Below are 18,590 nucleotides of genomic sequence, written 5' to 3' on the forward strand. Positions count from 1 at the left end.
TGTTTACAGAGTGCTCCCGCTAAAATTTGTCCTGAAAAAGACTCAACTACAGGATTCTCTGGTAGATTTTAGAAGTACACTGTTCCAAAGGTCTATTCATAATATTGAAGCAATTTAAGCAAAAAGATAATGTTAGAATTAAACACATGCAGTCTCCAGATAGCAAAAGAACTGCACGTCAGGATTGAGACCTTGTGCTGAGCTGAGTGAGATGGGGGTAGGCAGCTGGAACTGTTCAATTCAGGCTGTTCAGCAAATTACATCTGGCTCAGCCTCATGTCTCCGTAAGTGCTGACTGTTGCTACAAGCAGCATGGTCAGTGACAGCAATAAAACCACATTAAGTCAGGGATATCAATTATGGGTGCTCAAGGCTTCTAAGCAGCCCTGCTCCATCCAACCATCTGGCTTCTGGCAACGTGAAAAATGGCTTTTTTTTTTTTTTGCTTGACTTCTTGCCGGTCCTCCAATCTACGAGCTCCGCATTGCTACTCAGAGGACTTTTGGGGAATACCGTAACTGAAGAGAGATGAACGGGAACAGATGCAAAGCAAGGGTGAACAGGGAATGAGGACAGTGCCTTACAGGAGACAGGGCAATGGCCATCAGAAATTAAATATTCTACTAGCAATTAGCTCAATAACGAGTATTTTTCTATTAGCTCTGACATTAATTTGCAAACTCCATGATACTCAATGCCAACCTGAGACATGTGAATTTATGAATCTGCAGTTAACATTATTGCTTTCATATTGTGTCCCTTTCTGCAGTTACATTTGCATAGAGTCAAACATTCTTCTTTTCCCCTCTCTTCTCTTCCTCTCGAGGAACTCATTTGGTTCATCCGGTGTTGACGTGATTTAACATAAGATACTTTTGCATTCATCTTGAATCCTCAAGACTACAATTCTTTATAGGCAGCAAAAACAAAACTTGCTTTCATCTAAGTTGCTTTCAAACATGACTGAAAAGAACTGAGATGACAAAATAAAAATATAAGGAAGATTAAAGGACAAAAGAGTCCTTCAACAGATGGGTGAAAAATCTTTCATCCTTTTCGAAGGAGGTTATGTATGCCTCCATAAGAACCGCTACCAAGGTCAAAGTGATCTGAGTGAAGCTTTGAGGGTGTTAAAGTAGTTCTGCAGATGTTACAGCTCATACTCAATAGATTTGTTTGAATGACTCCAACTTGTGGTGCCTACAGCTTTCTCCATATTATTGTCTATGACAAAAACAGTAACATCAGCAGCGCCTGGGAGAACTTTATGCTATGTAAGAGTCAACATATCCTCCTGTGCCTGAACATCACCTCATCTATTATCTAAAATGTTTTTTCTGTTTTAAAATATCAATTTCTACGTTTTGCAATTAAGGATAGATACGACTTTAGTAAGAGTAAAATGATTATCCTTCTTCAAAAGGATATTTTACTGCATATTGTCTATGAATGACATATTAGGATTTAGTTTTTCCCTTTTATACTATTTGCATCTCAGATATCTGTTATGATCCAAATGCTAAAAATTACACGTTATCAATACAATCCCAAACTAAAGGAAAATAAGGTTCTAAGGTAAGAGAGATAAAGACTAGTACCACATGAAAAACTTAAATTATTTTAGCAGATTTAAGAACAGGCTTTGTTGTTATTTTTGATTTTTTTTCTTATAGCATTAATACTCATTTAACATGAACATAACCATGAACATAATGAAATCATTCATTCTACTACAAATGATAGACATGATGCAAGTCACCAATGCACGTTACTATTGCCTGAAAAATACTCATACACTTTAGTTAAGTACTGCAACGTAAGGCTAGCAAAAACAATATCAGCAGGGCAAAACCAGTGAGAGCACACTTAGAAAAATCCATAGGTAGCTAATGAATTTCAATGTTTGGATTCTACTCGTTGGTCCCCCCACCCCCATCCTCCTCCCAGTATCCTTCATTACATCAACTAATCACTTAAAATTTCTTTTGGCTTAGCCTGTATTCTAATTAACTAATAACATATCTCCTTTGAATAGTAACTGTACTGAGCAGTCAGCATATTTCCAAAATTACATATGAGAGATTCAGAAATGCATGCATACATTCTGCAAAAACAATTTGTTTTGCTGACATTTATAATGTCAAGATTTGCCAATTCAGATGCTGCAGTGTCTAATTGGCCTTACAAGTAATTCCCCAATGATACCAAAGACATAGCAGTAGGCATTGCAGAAAGTGGACTTACATCCTTCAAGTGGTTTTAAGACTACAAACACATTTTCGACTTGAAATATTTCCAGGTGCAGCCCAAAGGGAAGCACAATCCTGGCTGGCACAGCTGCACTTTTTAGCCAACTCAGGATGTTCACAGCCTCACTTTCCGGACCACTGCCACATGCATTAACTGCTAAAGCAGAAGCAGGAAGAACAAGAGCAGCATTGAGGAATGCCACAGTACACTGCCTGTAGTCCCCCTGTAGGCGAACAGCTCCGTGCTGCTCCCGCATCGCTGTTTTGGGCTGCCCAGGGGCTCAGATAGAACCAGACTTCTGCCTGGCATGTGGACTGGCAGCAGGACCAGACAGACTGACATGGGGAAAGCATGGAAGCAGTAGCAAGGCAGCGTCTGCTCAGAAGTATGAAAACGTAGCTTTGCTTCCTGCAGTTCAAAGGAAAGAAAAGCAAAGTCCCTCTATTTTAACCAATAGATCTGTGCAAATCTCACGATTGGCTCAATGTCAGAAACATTCAGTATCTCTTAGAAAGCAAACCATAAACTAGGAAGTAGTCCTGCAGAAGAAAAAAAATATATGTAAGCCTCTCTTTTTTTTTTCCCCTAAGGAAAAGTGCTTGGATTTCACAGAGACAATATTAGTACCTCTCATGTTAAAGACAGGGAAGCCATGTTGTTAAACCATTCGTGACCCTCTGCATTCCCACATAAAGCTCAAATCCACAAACCTTGCTCAGTTATGTTCCAGCGCACCTCAAACAAGAAATCAATCCTCCTGAGGGCAGCCAAAACACGAGCAGAGGTTACAGGCGTGAGAGGAAAGCGGGAAGGGGCATTACCACATGGCCCCTCTCTCTCCACCCCTGCACTGGAGCTGCTGCCATGAAAACACGCACCTACTCCCAACAGACCCAGACGATAATCCCTTTGATTTACTAACTGGTTCACGTGTCAAGCAGTAGTTGCTCTTTCAATTAAGGCACACACATATACGTCACCCTCCCTTCCCTCAAACCACCCAAAACACCCCTAATTTCAAAGCAGCCAATTCAGATCACTCTTCAGAGCCATCCTCTACAGAGGCCTGATTCAGAAACAGGCATAACCACGTTCACTTGCCAGCAAAACCCCTAAGGAAAAGATCATCAGCTTGAGATTCTGACAGCTCTAACTGTTGCTCTTTAGTCCTTCCTCCAGTTCTTCAGCCAGCCCCCTTCTAGGGAGCAAAGCGATGACTCAAGAGGGAACTTCTCTTTTTTTGTTTGTGTTGCATATTCAAGAGCATCCCAGACCTTTATCAAATGAGATGAGTCACAACAACAAAAGGCTTCCTTCCCTCTTTCAAGACAAGTGCTGTCATTACAGCAATTAAGAACATCAACACAGCACTGAATTACTGAAGAGCACACATTTTAGTAGTTTGGGAACCGTCAGTGATGCCTGCTCTTTGCAACTCTGATGGTGCCAACGCGCACTAAAATCACTGGCAGGAGTCACCACCGAGGACAGACCAGGGGCCTCGTCTCACCCCCTCTCACCCCCTCACACAAAGCAGCATCATTAGGGATGGTCAAGCACAGGACGTGCTGAGCAGCCACCAAAACGAGTCAGGGACTTCAGGTGCTACTCTGAGTACTGAACTCAGAAAGGTAAAGAACAACAGCTCAGAAGAGATGCCGTGGCAGAAGGAGAAGACCTGAAAAGCAGCACAGTTCCCAGCACCAAGGACTAGCTGGATTACTGTCTGGCAGAGTGAGAAAGCAAACCTCTGAACTGCTGAATTGGTGCAGTGATAACAGCACAGCTCCTCATGAATAAACCTATTCTAAAATAAACGAAGCTTTGAGAAAAGCTGAAGCAATCATCCCCAGTAGCAGCAAGAATTTGAAGTTTCCAGTTACAGAGAAACATGCTGCAGCTATTATATTAGCGTACCTCTGGCGCATGCATTTCTAATAACATCTCTACCGTTATCAACTATCTTCTGCTTGCTTTGAAAGCAGAGCTAGTAACCTTGGAGCAGAAGTTATTTTAATTCATTCACTGTTAATATTTGAAACCCTTGTATTGCATGCATTATTGTATTTTGTTACCTCCAAGACAGCCAGCAAGTAACACCAGGAACAGCAGCTTCCACAGCAGCAGCATCTTCAGTTGTCAAAATTCAGTAATTTCGGTTCCTTCTCAGATGAACTGCACATTTACTCTACTCTTACGTTTAACCTGTTAAGAGAACAAAAAGAGGGATGATGATTGGGTTCAAACTTAAGAATTGGCTTCCTTGTAAACATGCTTTTTAATAAATACGAAATGGACAGATGCTCTAAAATGCCTCCTTTTTCCTATGACCAAACCCCAAACAGAAGTGCAGATGTGTATGCATACAAGGTGTTAGAAATTATGTAATTCAGCAGGAGCACAGCTGGCAAGTACGTTGATTTTGTAGTTGCCTGCTTCCTAGCAATCTCTGACATTCATTTATTTGTAAGAAATGGGAGTTTTTAAAAGAAAAGAGGGTACATGAGGTACAATCACATATAAAGAACAGAAGTTTGAGTTTAACACAACTATTAGAAGAATTCGTTCCACTTGCCTTGTATACGCTTTGCTAACAACAGCCTGAACATGTGCAATAACTGATTTAATTAGAGTCCCATCTACCTTTCCCTTTATGTTTTACCATACCAGAGCTGCACTTGATGTGCGTAATAGTAGCACAGAAGCCTGAAGAGGAAGATGCAGCAACCAAAAAACCAGAACGTGAGCATGTGGCACTGAGGCACATCAGATGTGATGATATGCCACGAAATGTTTTGCTAGATTCCATTTCTATCTGTGTTACTGGCTCGATTATAAAGGATCTGCCAAGGTCTACTAACTTGGGTATGGCATTCTAATTTTGCTATTTCCTACAAAAGCTTTGCAGTAAATTTTCTGAAGTCGTATGACAACTGTGGCCTTTACATTATGTGTGTGTCACTTCCACAGCATCTGTTTTTTTCAGAAGAAGAGTAGCTGGGCAAAATTTGAGGTTCTGCAGTACACAGATCAGGCGAGATCAAATGCTTCCTTCCGGCACTGCAGTCTACGGATCAACGCACAGAAATACGAAGGGCAAAACAACAACCATTAATTCTGAGGTGCCAGTCTGAGATGTCTGGACATTTTTTTCCAGTCTATTTCATATCACAGTTAAAAGTTTCTAATATTTCTGGGGATCTAGCATTTGAGTTTCAATCCAGGCACCCCAGGCAGAGAGATCACGCAGAGGATTCCCTCAGACACATCCCCAGCCCACAACTTTCCAGAAGAATGTAATCTCCCCAGAGAAAGATGGCACTGCTCTTTGTCACCAGAGCTGCACCTTTTCTCTCCCTGCAAGCCCCTGGCTCATGCAGACACCACTACCAACTTGTGTCCTACTCAAGTGGCAGCTGCATGACACAAGCAGGGCTTCCTTTTGTGTGTGTGTAAAAGCCAAAACCCTGAAGCGCTGGTGTGGCAGGAGTCTACCTCTCACAGTCTAGGAAATGGCCAAAAATCTGCTGCTGAGAAAAACGTACCTTACATATCCCTAAGAGTTAAGTTCTGAAAGAAATCAAAGCATCGGGAACCAGGAAGCCTCAGCACCGCAGTATTTTGCATGTTGCTTCTGAGGGATCCTGTGCATTTTATTAACTAGAAGTAATAATTGCTGCACAACGCCACCGTAATATAATGATAAAACCAGGCTGGCGTAAGCTGCTGGGCTCTAATTGCACTGTATGTTTGCCAAGAGCTTTCGAGAGGTAGGCATGCTCCTTATTTAATGTGCCCTGAAGGCATCTGGTACAGGCTCTGAAAGGGCTGGAGCAAGTTTAGGCTCTACAACAGTTTACATGCTCAGACAGCAGAAGTCCATGCAGAGAACAAGATAGGAGATACCTGAAGGAGGTGCTTAAACTGAATATTAAAAAACTAGACAAACAGAATACAGACTTACTGCAGCTACAGGAACAAGAGGGGTTGGCTGGGAATAAAAATAGAAAAGGCGAAGTAGAGGACAATGAAGCAAAAGGATTAATAATGTCATAGAGAAATAATAAAATGGGACTAGGGAAGAGACTAGGAAACAAGGAGAAGAAGCTGCAAAAGAGCTTTGACAAAATAGAATTCAATAGAATTTCTCAGATCTGGATGAGCCCAAGTTAAAGTTTCAGTTTGAATTGTAGGAATTCATAGCGTCACTGAGTCTAAACTGATCAGAAATTCCTGGAACTCAGGAGGGTTGCAAAGACCAAGAACAGGTTTTTCAGTATTGATTACAAACCGCAAAACAAAAAAATAAACTGAGGTGCTGACACTAGAGGTCAGCATATCTTTGCAAAGGAAAACAGTTATTAGAATCTCATCTTGATAAATTATGAGATTAACATTTTAGTTAAAGTCATCTCCACAGGGCATCATAAAAATGAGATGCGCTGATTAGTGTAAAATGTCCCCCAGCCATTTCAAGTAGTCGTATCTATTTTTTTGGAAAAAAATAAATTGAAAATATCCATTTTTCATTTCCCTCAAAATGCAATTGCTAGCTGTGAAAAATCACCCAATATACTCTGTTTCAATGAAGAATACCCACATGGCGGGCTCTAAATCCTTCACGTCCCTGAATCAAGTCTCTGCCTCTTGCAGTTCATATTCTCAGGCTGACACGAACCAACACTGGGATGGCAGGACTCTGGCTTTGGAGATGTAACGGTGTAGTTTCCACACGCAGTGGAAAAAAGTCTGAGTTGAAGAGAGTTGCACTTCTGAAAGTGCAAAAGGAATGCAATAAAAACCACTAGAGAAGTGCTACGTTTGCACATAATTTATCAAGCCAGTCTTTCTGCGACTTTTCCGATCTCTACACTTGGCTTCAATAACAAGACAGCCCGGTTCCCTGGGATCGGTCTCTGCTGAGATGAACTCCTCAGAAGTGCTGACTGTACGTGGAAATACCAACTCAAGGCACACCTATCCAGTGCTAGAGTTGGCAAAAGAAATACAAGTGTGTATTTAAATTCACTGGAGCTTCTATTGGGATCCAAAGTTCTGAGTTCGTTCCTTACGTTTCCGTGCCTGATGTATGGACGGTAAGGGAATACATCTTCCATGCAGATCATTTATGAAAGTGAACGCATTTGCAAACCTGAGTATTTTAAGGGATAAACAAGATCCAAGCCAGCCCATGAAAACCCACATGTATTTTTCACACTGGTCTGCTCAAGGAGCCTAGCAGCATGCCTCACCTAAAGCAGCATCACGAAGGCTACCGCACCGCTCAGCGGATCTGAGTATTTCAATAACATTAATTCAACTCTGACAACATCCATTTGCAAGCAGACAAATCTCGAGACAAAGGTATCTGTGTAAATTTGTTTTGGAGATGGCAAGGCTTTAGAAAAGTGAGCTACGGTACAAGTACTGAATGTGATGGGGCCGCTATTGGTAACGTCCCACTGGAAGAAACACAAGCATGTCTAGTACACCTGCGTTAAACTCTAGATAAATGAGAATTAACCAATTAAAAGCTAAGAATCATGACAAAAAACAGTTAAAAACCCTACTAAGCAATACTGTGGCTCGTTCCAAAGAAAAGTTTAAAAGGTGCTCCAAGGAGAACTGTGGCTGGTCCAACTCCTTTGGGGGCTCATTAGGACTTTGTTCCACAACTGCATGTAGCACCACTCATTAGCAGGCAGCCTTTGCAGGCTTGTAGCAGTTGTTAGGCTGCCTGTGGCTCTTACTCAGCCTTCCTGTCCCTACAGGGATATCAGCACTAGACAAATCATCCTGATGAAGCTGGACTGTAAGCATAAAAAGACGAGGAGAAAGTTTTAGATGAACTCCACCATTAACAATCACTAAGTAGGATTAAAGTCATCTACAGTGTGTCATTAGCAGAGACTTAATTAAAGCATCATAGACATTCTTAACAAGATGAATTTACAAAAGCTTAAAAGAGAAGTACCAGCAACTGTTCTGTGGAGAGTTGCGCTACAACTTTTCTCGTCTTACTGCATTTATTGACTCTTTCAGCCACGGTCCCACTTCCCCTGCCCATATATCCTTTGCACGTGATATAAGCCTTGTGAGCTTTATGGTACAGGGACCATGTGGATGGTTCTAGTCTACGGAACATCTTCCCTAACCCTATACTTGTCCTTCTTTTTCCCACTGGAACAAAGAATAATTGTAATAATTGAATGCCCACTCTCTATATATAATCATCTCTCTACAAACAGCACCACAGTGCATCTCTACCTTATTTATATCTTTTATTCTTGTTACTGAGGAGCTCTCTGAGCATAGCAGCCAGGCTCCTGAGCCCAGCACCCACAGTTCTTCCCCTGAAGAGCACTACCCACTAAAGAAAGCTGTAACTCGGCTGAGCCTTTTACCACAAACAATTGTTCCACGTCAACAAAAGCAGAGAAATTGCAAAGAGAAAAGAATTACAGAATGACATTTATCTTAAAGTTCCTCAGGAATCCTACCTTATCGTAAGACCACCAGCTTTTACAAGTCTGCGCATTAACCTTTGTGCTAGCAATTTGAGAGCCTCTTTAAATCTAGCCAGAGGTCTTTGCTTTGCACAGTTTGACCACCCGTGGAGACTGCCTACCTAAATCAATTTCGGTACACCTATGGGAAAGCTTCACAAAGGAACTAGCTTTGCATTTTTTCCTTAAGTACAGGGGAAAAAAAGTGTCAGATTTCTTTCAACTCTTTCTATTAAATAAATTACATGATAAAATTTAAAATTAATAAGTCGTTATAAGCGATACTAACTCCATTCCCAAGCCACATGGAATACAGTTATCCTGAACACAGTGAATCAAGTTTGGTATGTCTAGTTATTGCCATTCAGAAACACATTATATATTCTTTGCATTGGTACAGTGAAGGTATTGCACTGATAGCAAGTTAAACTTTTAAATGCAAAATATAGATATTAAAGAAAAAGTCACATCGCTTTTTTTCTACTTTACTTCAGGAAACAGCTTTCATATTTACCAATCCATGGATGATGAGAGAAAGCATATTTGCACAGAAGTTCACTCTTAAAGTTTATCCTGATATCGTCTGCTTTTTCTGCCCAGCAAGTCAGCAGAAACCACTACATTTCAAGAAACCACTCTCTTAGTCATGCCATGTGATTAACCAGTTCAATCAGAAACATCACAAAACCGAACATTTGATGTTTTCTTACCATGTTTTTTGAAAGGTTTGGGTACAGAAGACGTAGCATAAAAACAAAACAACAATACAGACAGATGTCTATTCCCAGACAAAATACCAGGTATTTTGTCTTATAGGCACCTTATTCTCTGACAGTGTTAAGTGCACAGGCATCGGCTAAGACATTGCACGGTACGGTCCTGATAGGGAAACGCAGATTGAGTTCTTGCTGCCTCTTGCTGGCTGTAGAGCCCTGAGGAACAGGCTTGGAGGTGGCTGCAGTGCTCATCTGCATACAGACTTTCTGTGCCCTAGTTACCATCAAGCTCACTTCCAGTTTCCAAGTAAAACGTTACCTTCAATGCCAAAAATAATGCCTCCACTTCGTGTGGTAGGCTGGGCATTTTTAGTGCACCAAGACTTTCAGGCTGCCGCTTCTTTGTAAAGATTCTCGACCCACAGTAATGAGGAGCCGTGTCTATTCAGCAAAATGAGAAGTTTGAAGTTGCCTACAAGAGTTATTAAACTTTAAAATATGTATATTTCACATTCAGTCATCGCCAAAAGCTAACTTCTGCTGCTACTTCAAATACCTCTGGTTATTACCCTTATACAGATACACTCCTCTACACTTCAGTAGATTACTGAATGTCTTCCCAAAATGCATGCACACAATGTCCATACAACAGCCTCTTGGATTTCACAATCCTACCATTTAACACACAGTAATGTTAACATCTCAATATACTCTTGGTGACACAACCTGTGCTCTGCCCATCAATGCTTCCTTTCTTGGAATAAGATTTCAAACAACATTAACTTCCAGAAGCTTTTTTTTTTCCCTTTTCCTTCTGTCTAAAAATCCCTCCAGAAGGATGACTCGTCACAAAAAAAAAAAAAACACTTATTTTCTGCTATTTTCAGGCCCCTATTCCTATAATTTGTATGTCCAAAGCTTTCCCCCTGTGATTTTACCAATTTCAGACACCCTTTTGATAACACGTATGGGTCATCACCTTTAACTAGGTGTCCCAAGACAGTTACTTCAAGGGTCGGAAATTCTTTGATCCCAGATGAGCGGATGTCGTGAGTCGGTTAAAAATAATCTAAGGCTCTAGAATCATGATAAAGTTACTGATATGGAATTGGATGAACTATGCCTTGTGTAGCACCCAACTACTCTGTTTCCATCTCCATGCCTCCAATGACTACGGAGTCTGCCCAGAGCTCTCGCTGACCTCCTGCACCTCGGGATAGCGAAGTGATGCTTCCGATGAGCCAATACTTCGGTCTACAAATACAACTGACCTTTGGCAGCTCGGGTTACTTTTATTAGCCCTTCCTCACTCCCTTACAAGTAGCACACTATTTGTTTCAAAACACTTTTGGTTCTACCTCCTATAAATCACAACTTCAAAAGTTTGTCTTATCCTGCACGGTTGCCAAAATACAACTCATCCCTTCCCACTGCACAAACACTTGGAGTTTGATGCTCCTTGGCCAGAGCCAAGGAGCTTCAAAGGACGTGAACACCTCACCCTGTCGCAGTCTGCATTAGCGCCCACTCTGCAGGCAGCTGGCCGGGGAGCCCCATGAGGGCTGAGCAGCACCTAAGTGCCAGGACTTCAGTTTCACCTCTCAAGCCAGGCTGCCACTGGGGCCCTTGTGGCTTTCCACTGCAGCTTAGACTCCACTTTGCTTTTAAATGGAAAAGAGGTCCAAGATTTCACATTTTAAAGGCTTTAAATTAATACATTTTAATGCAGACTTTTCCAGCCAATTTACTCAGAGCAAGAAAGGACAGATTTTCCTGCACTGTGCTTCAGATGTCCAATTGTCAGGTTTTGTGTGCTTTTTTTTTCTTCCCCTGAACCACTAATTCAGCTCTTCACATAACTTACCAGGAAGTCACCACAAAGGAAAGTACATCAAAAACCCATACAGCCAGGTGAGATGCATTGCTCCACGTCAACAGTGATTAAAAACATTTCCTCTTTGCAAAATCCTCATTTTTCCTCCCTCTAAGGAGAAGCAAGCTAGAAAGAAGAGATGACCCGTAAGCAAGCAGACTTAGGATAGACTCCGCAGGCTTGTTTTCTGCTGCAGATAGGCAGAGGAAGAAACCTGCAGGTGAGCAAAGGGGATCCTCTTTGGTTTCTTCTTTTGTTATTAGACATATACAGTTTCGCCATGGTAGGCAAGGTCGAACGGTGTCACACACCAATGAACTAGCAGTAAATTCTTGTTTTTAAATATCAGCAGAGACCTCAGGGTACGAAATAAACGTTAATCTGCATGTGCTGGGTGACCTTTACTGAAAGCTAAACTCAGTGTGAAGACATGGAGCAGTGTGGGTGGGGAAGCCACCAGCAGCAGGGCTCCCTGGAAAGCCTTTGGCAAGGATGCCTTTGGCAAGGATGCTCAGCACATCCTTCAGCCAGGCTTACCTCCCAGTCACCGAATGCAAACGCTGCACCACGCGTGGCTCTCCACCTCAAGGCAGCCGCATTCAGGAATAACTCTTATCAAGCAGTTTTACGTGGCTGAAGATAACACCGACAGCACTCAGGGAAATGAGGCACGGCAGTCCCACTACGAGACCCGGACCTCGCACAGCCCGCGGCAGGACAGAGCCCATTTCACCACTGCTCAGCAGAGCGGGGCCGCAACGCCCGTCCTGCAGCCGGACAGCAGAACCCCAGTGGGAAAGATGTACTGTTTAATTGTAAAAGAAGAATAAATTCTTGAGGAGTAAGATACTAGGAAGGGCAAAACGGCATAAATACTTCAAGTATACTGGCACAAGAGGAAAAGAATCATATATATTTTATAGAATATATTAAAATATTAATATATATAAACATACATTTTGTACGTAATCTTACTAGCCTTCTCTTATTCTTTTAAAATACATATAGCCTGGGAATAGAGGAGTGAGTTAGAAGAATTCACCAATTTCAGCATGGAAGCAAGCTTCAGGAGATATGGTCACAGGTACCCTTAATCTAAGTCTGTGATTATCTCACTCCAAGTCACATGCAAGAGAATAATCCCCTGCAGGATAGAGCACTGATGTGAAAAGAAAGAAAAGCTCAAAGTCACAGCTGAATGGTTACATCTGAACCCATTTCAGCACCTCCTCCCTACTCCCCCATTTCTTACCCGAGACCTAGGCAGCTTAATCTGCATTGATGTCTATGAAGTTTCACTTTAAAAGTTACTCAGCCTGAGACACTTTCCTCTCATATGAATAGAAATAAAGTTCTTAAGTATTTTTATGTATTTTTATGCAAAGTTTTCTTTTTAAAAGAAAGTATGAGATATTGCCTGAAAACTTGAATACTGCATTTCAGCCAAATTTCAAACTAGCACCAGACATATTAACCCCCAAATAAGATTATTAAAAGGAAAAAAAAAAAACACACCACAAACTGCACCAACAGACAGAATAACACCCACTGGAGAATATGATAAAGTAGTTACAGATGTTCAGTTGATTACTACAGCTGATTAGTTTGAACACACCAGTGCACTGTATAACTGAATCAAACCATGTCACAGTTACTATTAAGACCAGATGATACGGTATTTCTTAATCATTTTATTTAAACAAAACACTCCCCCTGCCTTCTCCCACTCCTTGCTTTCTCTCTTTTGTCCCCTACAGCCCAACTCCCCTTCACCCCAGGGTTACTGTTTAAGGAATTACAGCACCAATTTACACGCACGCTTTCTTGGCTGCCTCACCACTAGTAGAAGACCACATCCAGACCCCCACGCTGGAAAGTAGAGGGGAGGAAGGAGGAAACAGTGAACAATGAAGCAGCAGCAGGTAATCTGAGCTCTGCGTAATTTAGGGATTATAGTTATTATTCAGGTATCCCTGTTACTTAGGTCTCCAGGAAGGAAATTGAGTCTCAACATAAGGCCATGATTTGAAACAAGCAGAACGCAAGAAATTAAATTTCAACTGAATTTTCTTCCATTAACGCCAGGAAGAACTTCAGGGTCTAGCCCAAGATTAATGCACACGAAGGTTCTGTGCCACAAAATGGCCACAAAAAGCAGTAATGAGCAAACGTTAGACTTGTTAGCCAAAATGGCTGCAAAACATCCCGTTTATATTTCCCACATAAGACGACTTCACTTCCATGCTAAAAAAGGAGTGGGCTTGACAAAAGCAGTGTGTAAATTACTTAACAAGATCTCTTTAAATATCAGTACAAGGTTAGATGTGATAACAACTACAGTGGCTTTGCAGGATACATTTGACAGCTTCAGTTTAAAAAAAACGGAGCAGAGAGCTAAACTGAAAAGAGAAACAGAGATAACATTTAATGGCAATGAACTTAAGAATATCGGAAGTACTGAAAGATCAATTTCCTGACTGAGGAACTAAATTCAAATTAGGAAATCTCTGGCTGACAGAGGTTCCGAAAACCATGGAAGGAGGAGGAGAAGGGGGAGGAAGGTTAATTTGGTTTGTAAAGTATTAAAAGCAATTTTATACAAAATGCCCTGGCAGGAAAACAAATCTGCAGGAAGGTCAGACAGACAGATAACAAGGAATTTTCAAAAATCCAAATTTAGTTCTTTAGGTTCAGGAGTTCTATTTCATCTCATTTATAATCTTGTTCTGAAATCATTCATGGCTGCCAAAGCAAGTTTGAGATGCAGCTTCAGAATACCTATGCCTGAACGAAATCTGAAGCTTTTCTAACCAAAAAGCTTATACTTTTCTTCTCTGCTTCTCAAATCTCACTTTACCTTTTCTTTACAGAGAAAAAAAATGCACTTCCACAGCATCTAATAGGGAAGTAGCAACAAGTTCCTGACGCCAGAAGATGCTATTTTTCTTTTGGACCTCCAAGGTTCACTTCACGTCTTAATATACTTGGCATTGCTCTCACTATTAATCGTGTATTGCAGACTAAAAGAAAGTGCCTGTCCAGAAATGACCTCAAACTAAATTCATAATTCTTTAAGAACTAATAAACCCACTGAATCAGAAAGCTCAGCCCTTCCTCAGCAGGCTACAAGCAGGCAAGCTTCCTTACTCCCTTTCACAAGATTCACTACTGCCTTTTATTTAAAGCACTGCGTGGAAGTTGTTTATATATATTTTAACAACATACCCATGTTTTGAGCCAGAAAAAGGCCAGTAGACAACAGAAATGAACAGCTATGCTAGAGACATGGTGCATAGCTTAAAAAGCCATCACTGGTCATAAGCAACTTCCATCTGTGATGGAGCTTGTACTACCCTACACTACAGGCAAAGGAGCAAAGATTTCTGGACAGTCCTACGTAACATGTTCCTAATCCCCAAGACTGAGAGGAAGCAACCCTTAGCACTTTTAAGATGCTCCTACAAGTCTTCCTACAGAAGATCAGAGATCTTCAATCACATTTTTTTTCTGGAGTTACCCTCATCAACAGGAAATACCTTCTGTGAGGAGTATGAGACTCACATGTACTCAACATGTATTACGTGGGGTCTTACTCTTCCTCATAGGAAGAAATTATTTACAATTGAATAAGAATTTTCAATAGTCAGATCTCCATTATATGGCATGAAAGACGTTTGAATTACTAAAAATATTTGGGATGCCTCTGCATCCTTCACTGCATAGGACAGGGAATGAGAAGATTGGAACGTAGCCTGAAACAGCCCCTTCAAGAACAGATTATGCCTAGTTTTGAAGAGGTATTATTAAAGCAACGATATAAAGCATAATCTGGTCTACAAAAAGCCTTGTACAAGAGTATTTGAAGCTGTGCCTACAATGCACGTTTCCAAGTCATAAAAAGTAATTTTAGTTCTTCAAAGGCTTTTGGAGCTTTTTTTTTTTTTTTTTAAATCTAACAAGACCATTAAATTCAACTAACCACACAACGAATCTAGGAAGCAGTTTTCAAGGCCTAGTATTAAGGGAGGCTTTCAAGATTTCTTTCACATTCTTACAATACTAATTAGATCTACACATATTTAACATAGCAGAGGAGAAGAATGCCATAATAGAACTTTGGCAACTGATGATAAAGCCTTGCTGTAATTTTGTTTCTAGAAGTACCAACTTTTAGTAAGAGAAGTCCAGAGTATGTAAAATACAGCCCAGTGAATCAAAGTAGGGTTTTGTACGCCTATACACACACATATATACACGTATATACACACATATATACACGTATATACACACATCTTTATCTAAAGAAGATAAGTCTTCCACACAATGCACGGAAAATCTGTGGAGTATATCAGGATGCATCAACCAGGAGTCTGCAGCATTCACAAAGAACAAGATAAATAACACGAATAATGAAGCATGCTCAAAATTTGGGCTGCACACAGTTGCGGAGCGAGCTGGCACTGGAGCTAGAGCTGAAGGAGGCCTGTGGGGGACACTGGGATGGCTGGAGGGGACTAGGGAGAGCACTGGGGAGTCCAGTGAGGCCTTCAGGAGGTGCTAGAGCTCACTGCAGGGCCCTGGAGGCCTCCAGAGGGTCTCCGAGAGCACTGAGGGGGCCACATGAGGCCTGGAGGCCGCGCTGGAAGGCCTCTAGGGAATCCTTGAGGACACTGGGGTCACTGGGAGGCTTTTGGGGGCAGCTAGAGTGCACTGGGTGGCCCCGGGAGACCTGAGGCTGCAGACCCACAGGCCTGCGGAGGGAGGACCCAGCTGCTAGGACCAGGGGCAATAAAGACACAGACCAGGGCAGGTTGGTTGTGCCATCCTCCAGGTGACTGCTGCTGGCTCTTTGTGTGGAACATTCCCCAGCACAAGTCCTTTAACATGCTAACTTGGAGACTTAAGAGTAAGTAACAGCAAAAGGTGGTCCAAAAAATACCTGGGAAAGAATTCTGTTGCCAAAGCAAGAATTAAAGAAAAATAGAAGTGTGAACTACCACTTTTCTTCTCCTCAGTTCATAAAAGTAACACTGCACGTTTTCATAAGTCCGTTTTTAGGTTAAATTTAACATATATAAACATGGAAAGCGTAAATGCATAAAATTTAGCATGTAAATGTTACATGGCAGTAACATTAACATTCCTCTTATGCAAATAAAAAAGTCTCTCTGCTGCAATACCTGTTTTAATTTCAAACATTTTATTTTCATGTGTGCTATTTAGTTAGTTCAAATCACTGTGCAATACTGCTTCCCAAGAAAGACAGGCACAAATTAATCCAAGTAGGATATGCTCATTCCTGTCTTAGTTAGACTTTCTGCACAAGTCCTTTTGGAAAGGAAGAACGGGATCAAAAGGGGATGTGAATCCTTACAAATTTAGAATTTGTACAGAATTCTAATTAGAATTGCATGCCACTAACGCTCGGCAGTGCTTAACCCTCACACTGACACACTTGAAGTTTTTCTGAAAGCCAGGTAGAAACAGGGATTCTTCCCTCAGCTGACTGCTGAAGAGAACCAAGCATTGGGAGAAGATTCCCTTTGTTACAGTATTTAAAGGGTCACGAGGATAAAGGAGATTATTTTCTTCTGCTTACTTTGCTAAGATACCTGTAGCGAAAGATGGTATTTTTGTCTTCTGGATGATGTTGTATACATCAAGTACAATAAATTCCTAGCCTGGTTCTCTTAAAAATGTCACTCTGGACTTATCTGCTTGAAAGAGAACCTTTGGGCACAAAAGAAATTCAGCCACAGAAACATGGGTTATGCAAGCCCCACTGCAGTACGCAGCAGTGAGAGATGAAGTTTCCAGTCTCTGCTGTTGTTCTTAGGCTTATATTATGTGAAACAAACAAATTATTAAGCTCTGAACTGTCCATTATTTAAACGTGGATGGCAGTTCAAGTCCTACACATAAGGCCAAACACGGTTTGGCTCCTGCATTTGTTTTGCTAGAACAATTGAGACAACTTGAACCTGTGTCTATTTGTGATTTTTATGTTTAAGGCTTCCATATAATTCTCTTTCCACCATAACAGGAAGGCTGCAGGAGCAGCTGGACACCTCCGCCCCACCAGCACCTGATGCTCCCACAGAGGCAGTGCACTCAGGGTGGCGTGCTCAGTGATCTAAGGGCTCGGACAGAACCTCATCCACATCCAGAACCCACAGCCACATCCATCTCTGAATCAAAAGGGACTGCAGAAAACTTCAGGTTTAATCTCACCAAATGCTTAGTACCCTTACTACTATTTACTGTCACTTTTTTGTATGTTTTACCTTTTTTTTGTTTTTTTTTTTTTTTTAAGTCACAACTATACCAAAGGTCAGGGAGCTTTTTGCTCTTTCAGGAAAACAGACAGACATGAGCAGTTAACTATGCAAGTTATCCAAATCTATAGACTTAAGATGCTCAGATGCTGGAAGAAGAAATGATTGTATGGTAAAATAGCTTAACAGCAGGAAGCACGAGGTGGTAGAGCTTTGCTACTACCTTAAGCTGCTTAGCTTCAGATAAGGAGCTTATGCAACTTTCCTAACTCTGAAGTACATTCAGCAAGTGATACCAAAGCAGTTTTCAAGTTAAGTTACACTCAGGACTGATGCCTCTTGAGTAATGTTATTCTGCCCTCTTACTGAGGAAAGAAGGGGGTGAAAACCATCCACCCACTAAAACCTAGGTCAAGTTTAGTAAAGGAGGCAAGTGCCCTATTTGCTTTCCTTGATGCTTCCCTTGTATGAAACAGCATATCTGCACAGTAAGCCCAGCTTCTGGGAGCATGAACAAGACTGTTCTGCAGTTTCCAAACAGAGCCTGACTAAGCAGCAGCTGCTTTGCCATCCTCTGCAAATAGTTGTAAAAATAACACAAGTATAAGTATTGTAAGTATTCTAGTCAGAGAACAGACTTCTGATAAACTATTTGGTTTATTTTCGGATGAAACATCCTATCAGCCCACGATGGATTCAGTCAAGAATATTCTTGGTACAGGTTTGGATAAAGACAAAGCCTTTAATCTTGCAGCTAGTCTTCAGCTGAAGAAAGCTGGGACCTAAGTGAAAAAGACATTACACTCTTCCCAAAAGCTGTTGAAGAAAATACGGGAAAATGTGAGGAAGAAGTCCGAGATGCCTTTTTCAGTCCCAGCACCTCATGGAAGACACCAGGTGAGGACACGTCGCTCCCCCTGGGGGTGGCAGATGTACGGGTTCTCGAGGTGGCCGGGACCACTCACCTCTC

At 41.4% G+C, this 18,590-nt stretch overlaps 1 protein-coding gene across 3 annotated transcripts in view; it reads right to left on the bottom strand.

Moving 5' to 3' along the window:
* Nucleotides 1-18,590, bottom strand: part of LOC121075455 (contactin-3-like) — a 97,447-nt gene that overhangs the window by 67,980 nt on the left and 10,877 nt on the right. For 2 of the 3 annotated variants that reach the window (XM_040568753.1, XM_040568755.1), the window contains exon 3: nucleotides 4,326-4,443. In XM_040568753.1, the coding sequence (XP_040424687.1) occupies nucleotides 4,326-4,380 (55 nt within the window). In that variant the 5' untranslated portion in view covers nucleotides 4,381-4,443. Of the gene's footprint in view, nucleotides 1-4,325; nucleotides 4,444-11,489; nucleotides 11,501-18,590 lie in introns of those variants that run through there. The other variant, XM_040568754.1, reaches the window with a different exon arrangement.

Source organism: Cygnus olor, chromosome 10 (assembly GCF_009769625.2).
Source record: "Cygnus olor isolate bCygOlo1 chromosome 10, bCygOlo1.pri.v2, whole genome shotgun sequence".
Lineage (NCBI taxonomy): Eukaryota > Metazoa > Chordata > Aves > Anseriformes > Anatidae > Cygnus > Cygnus olor.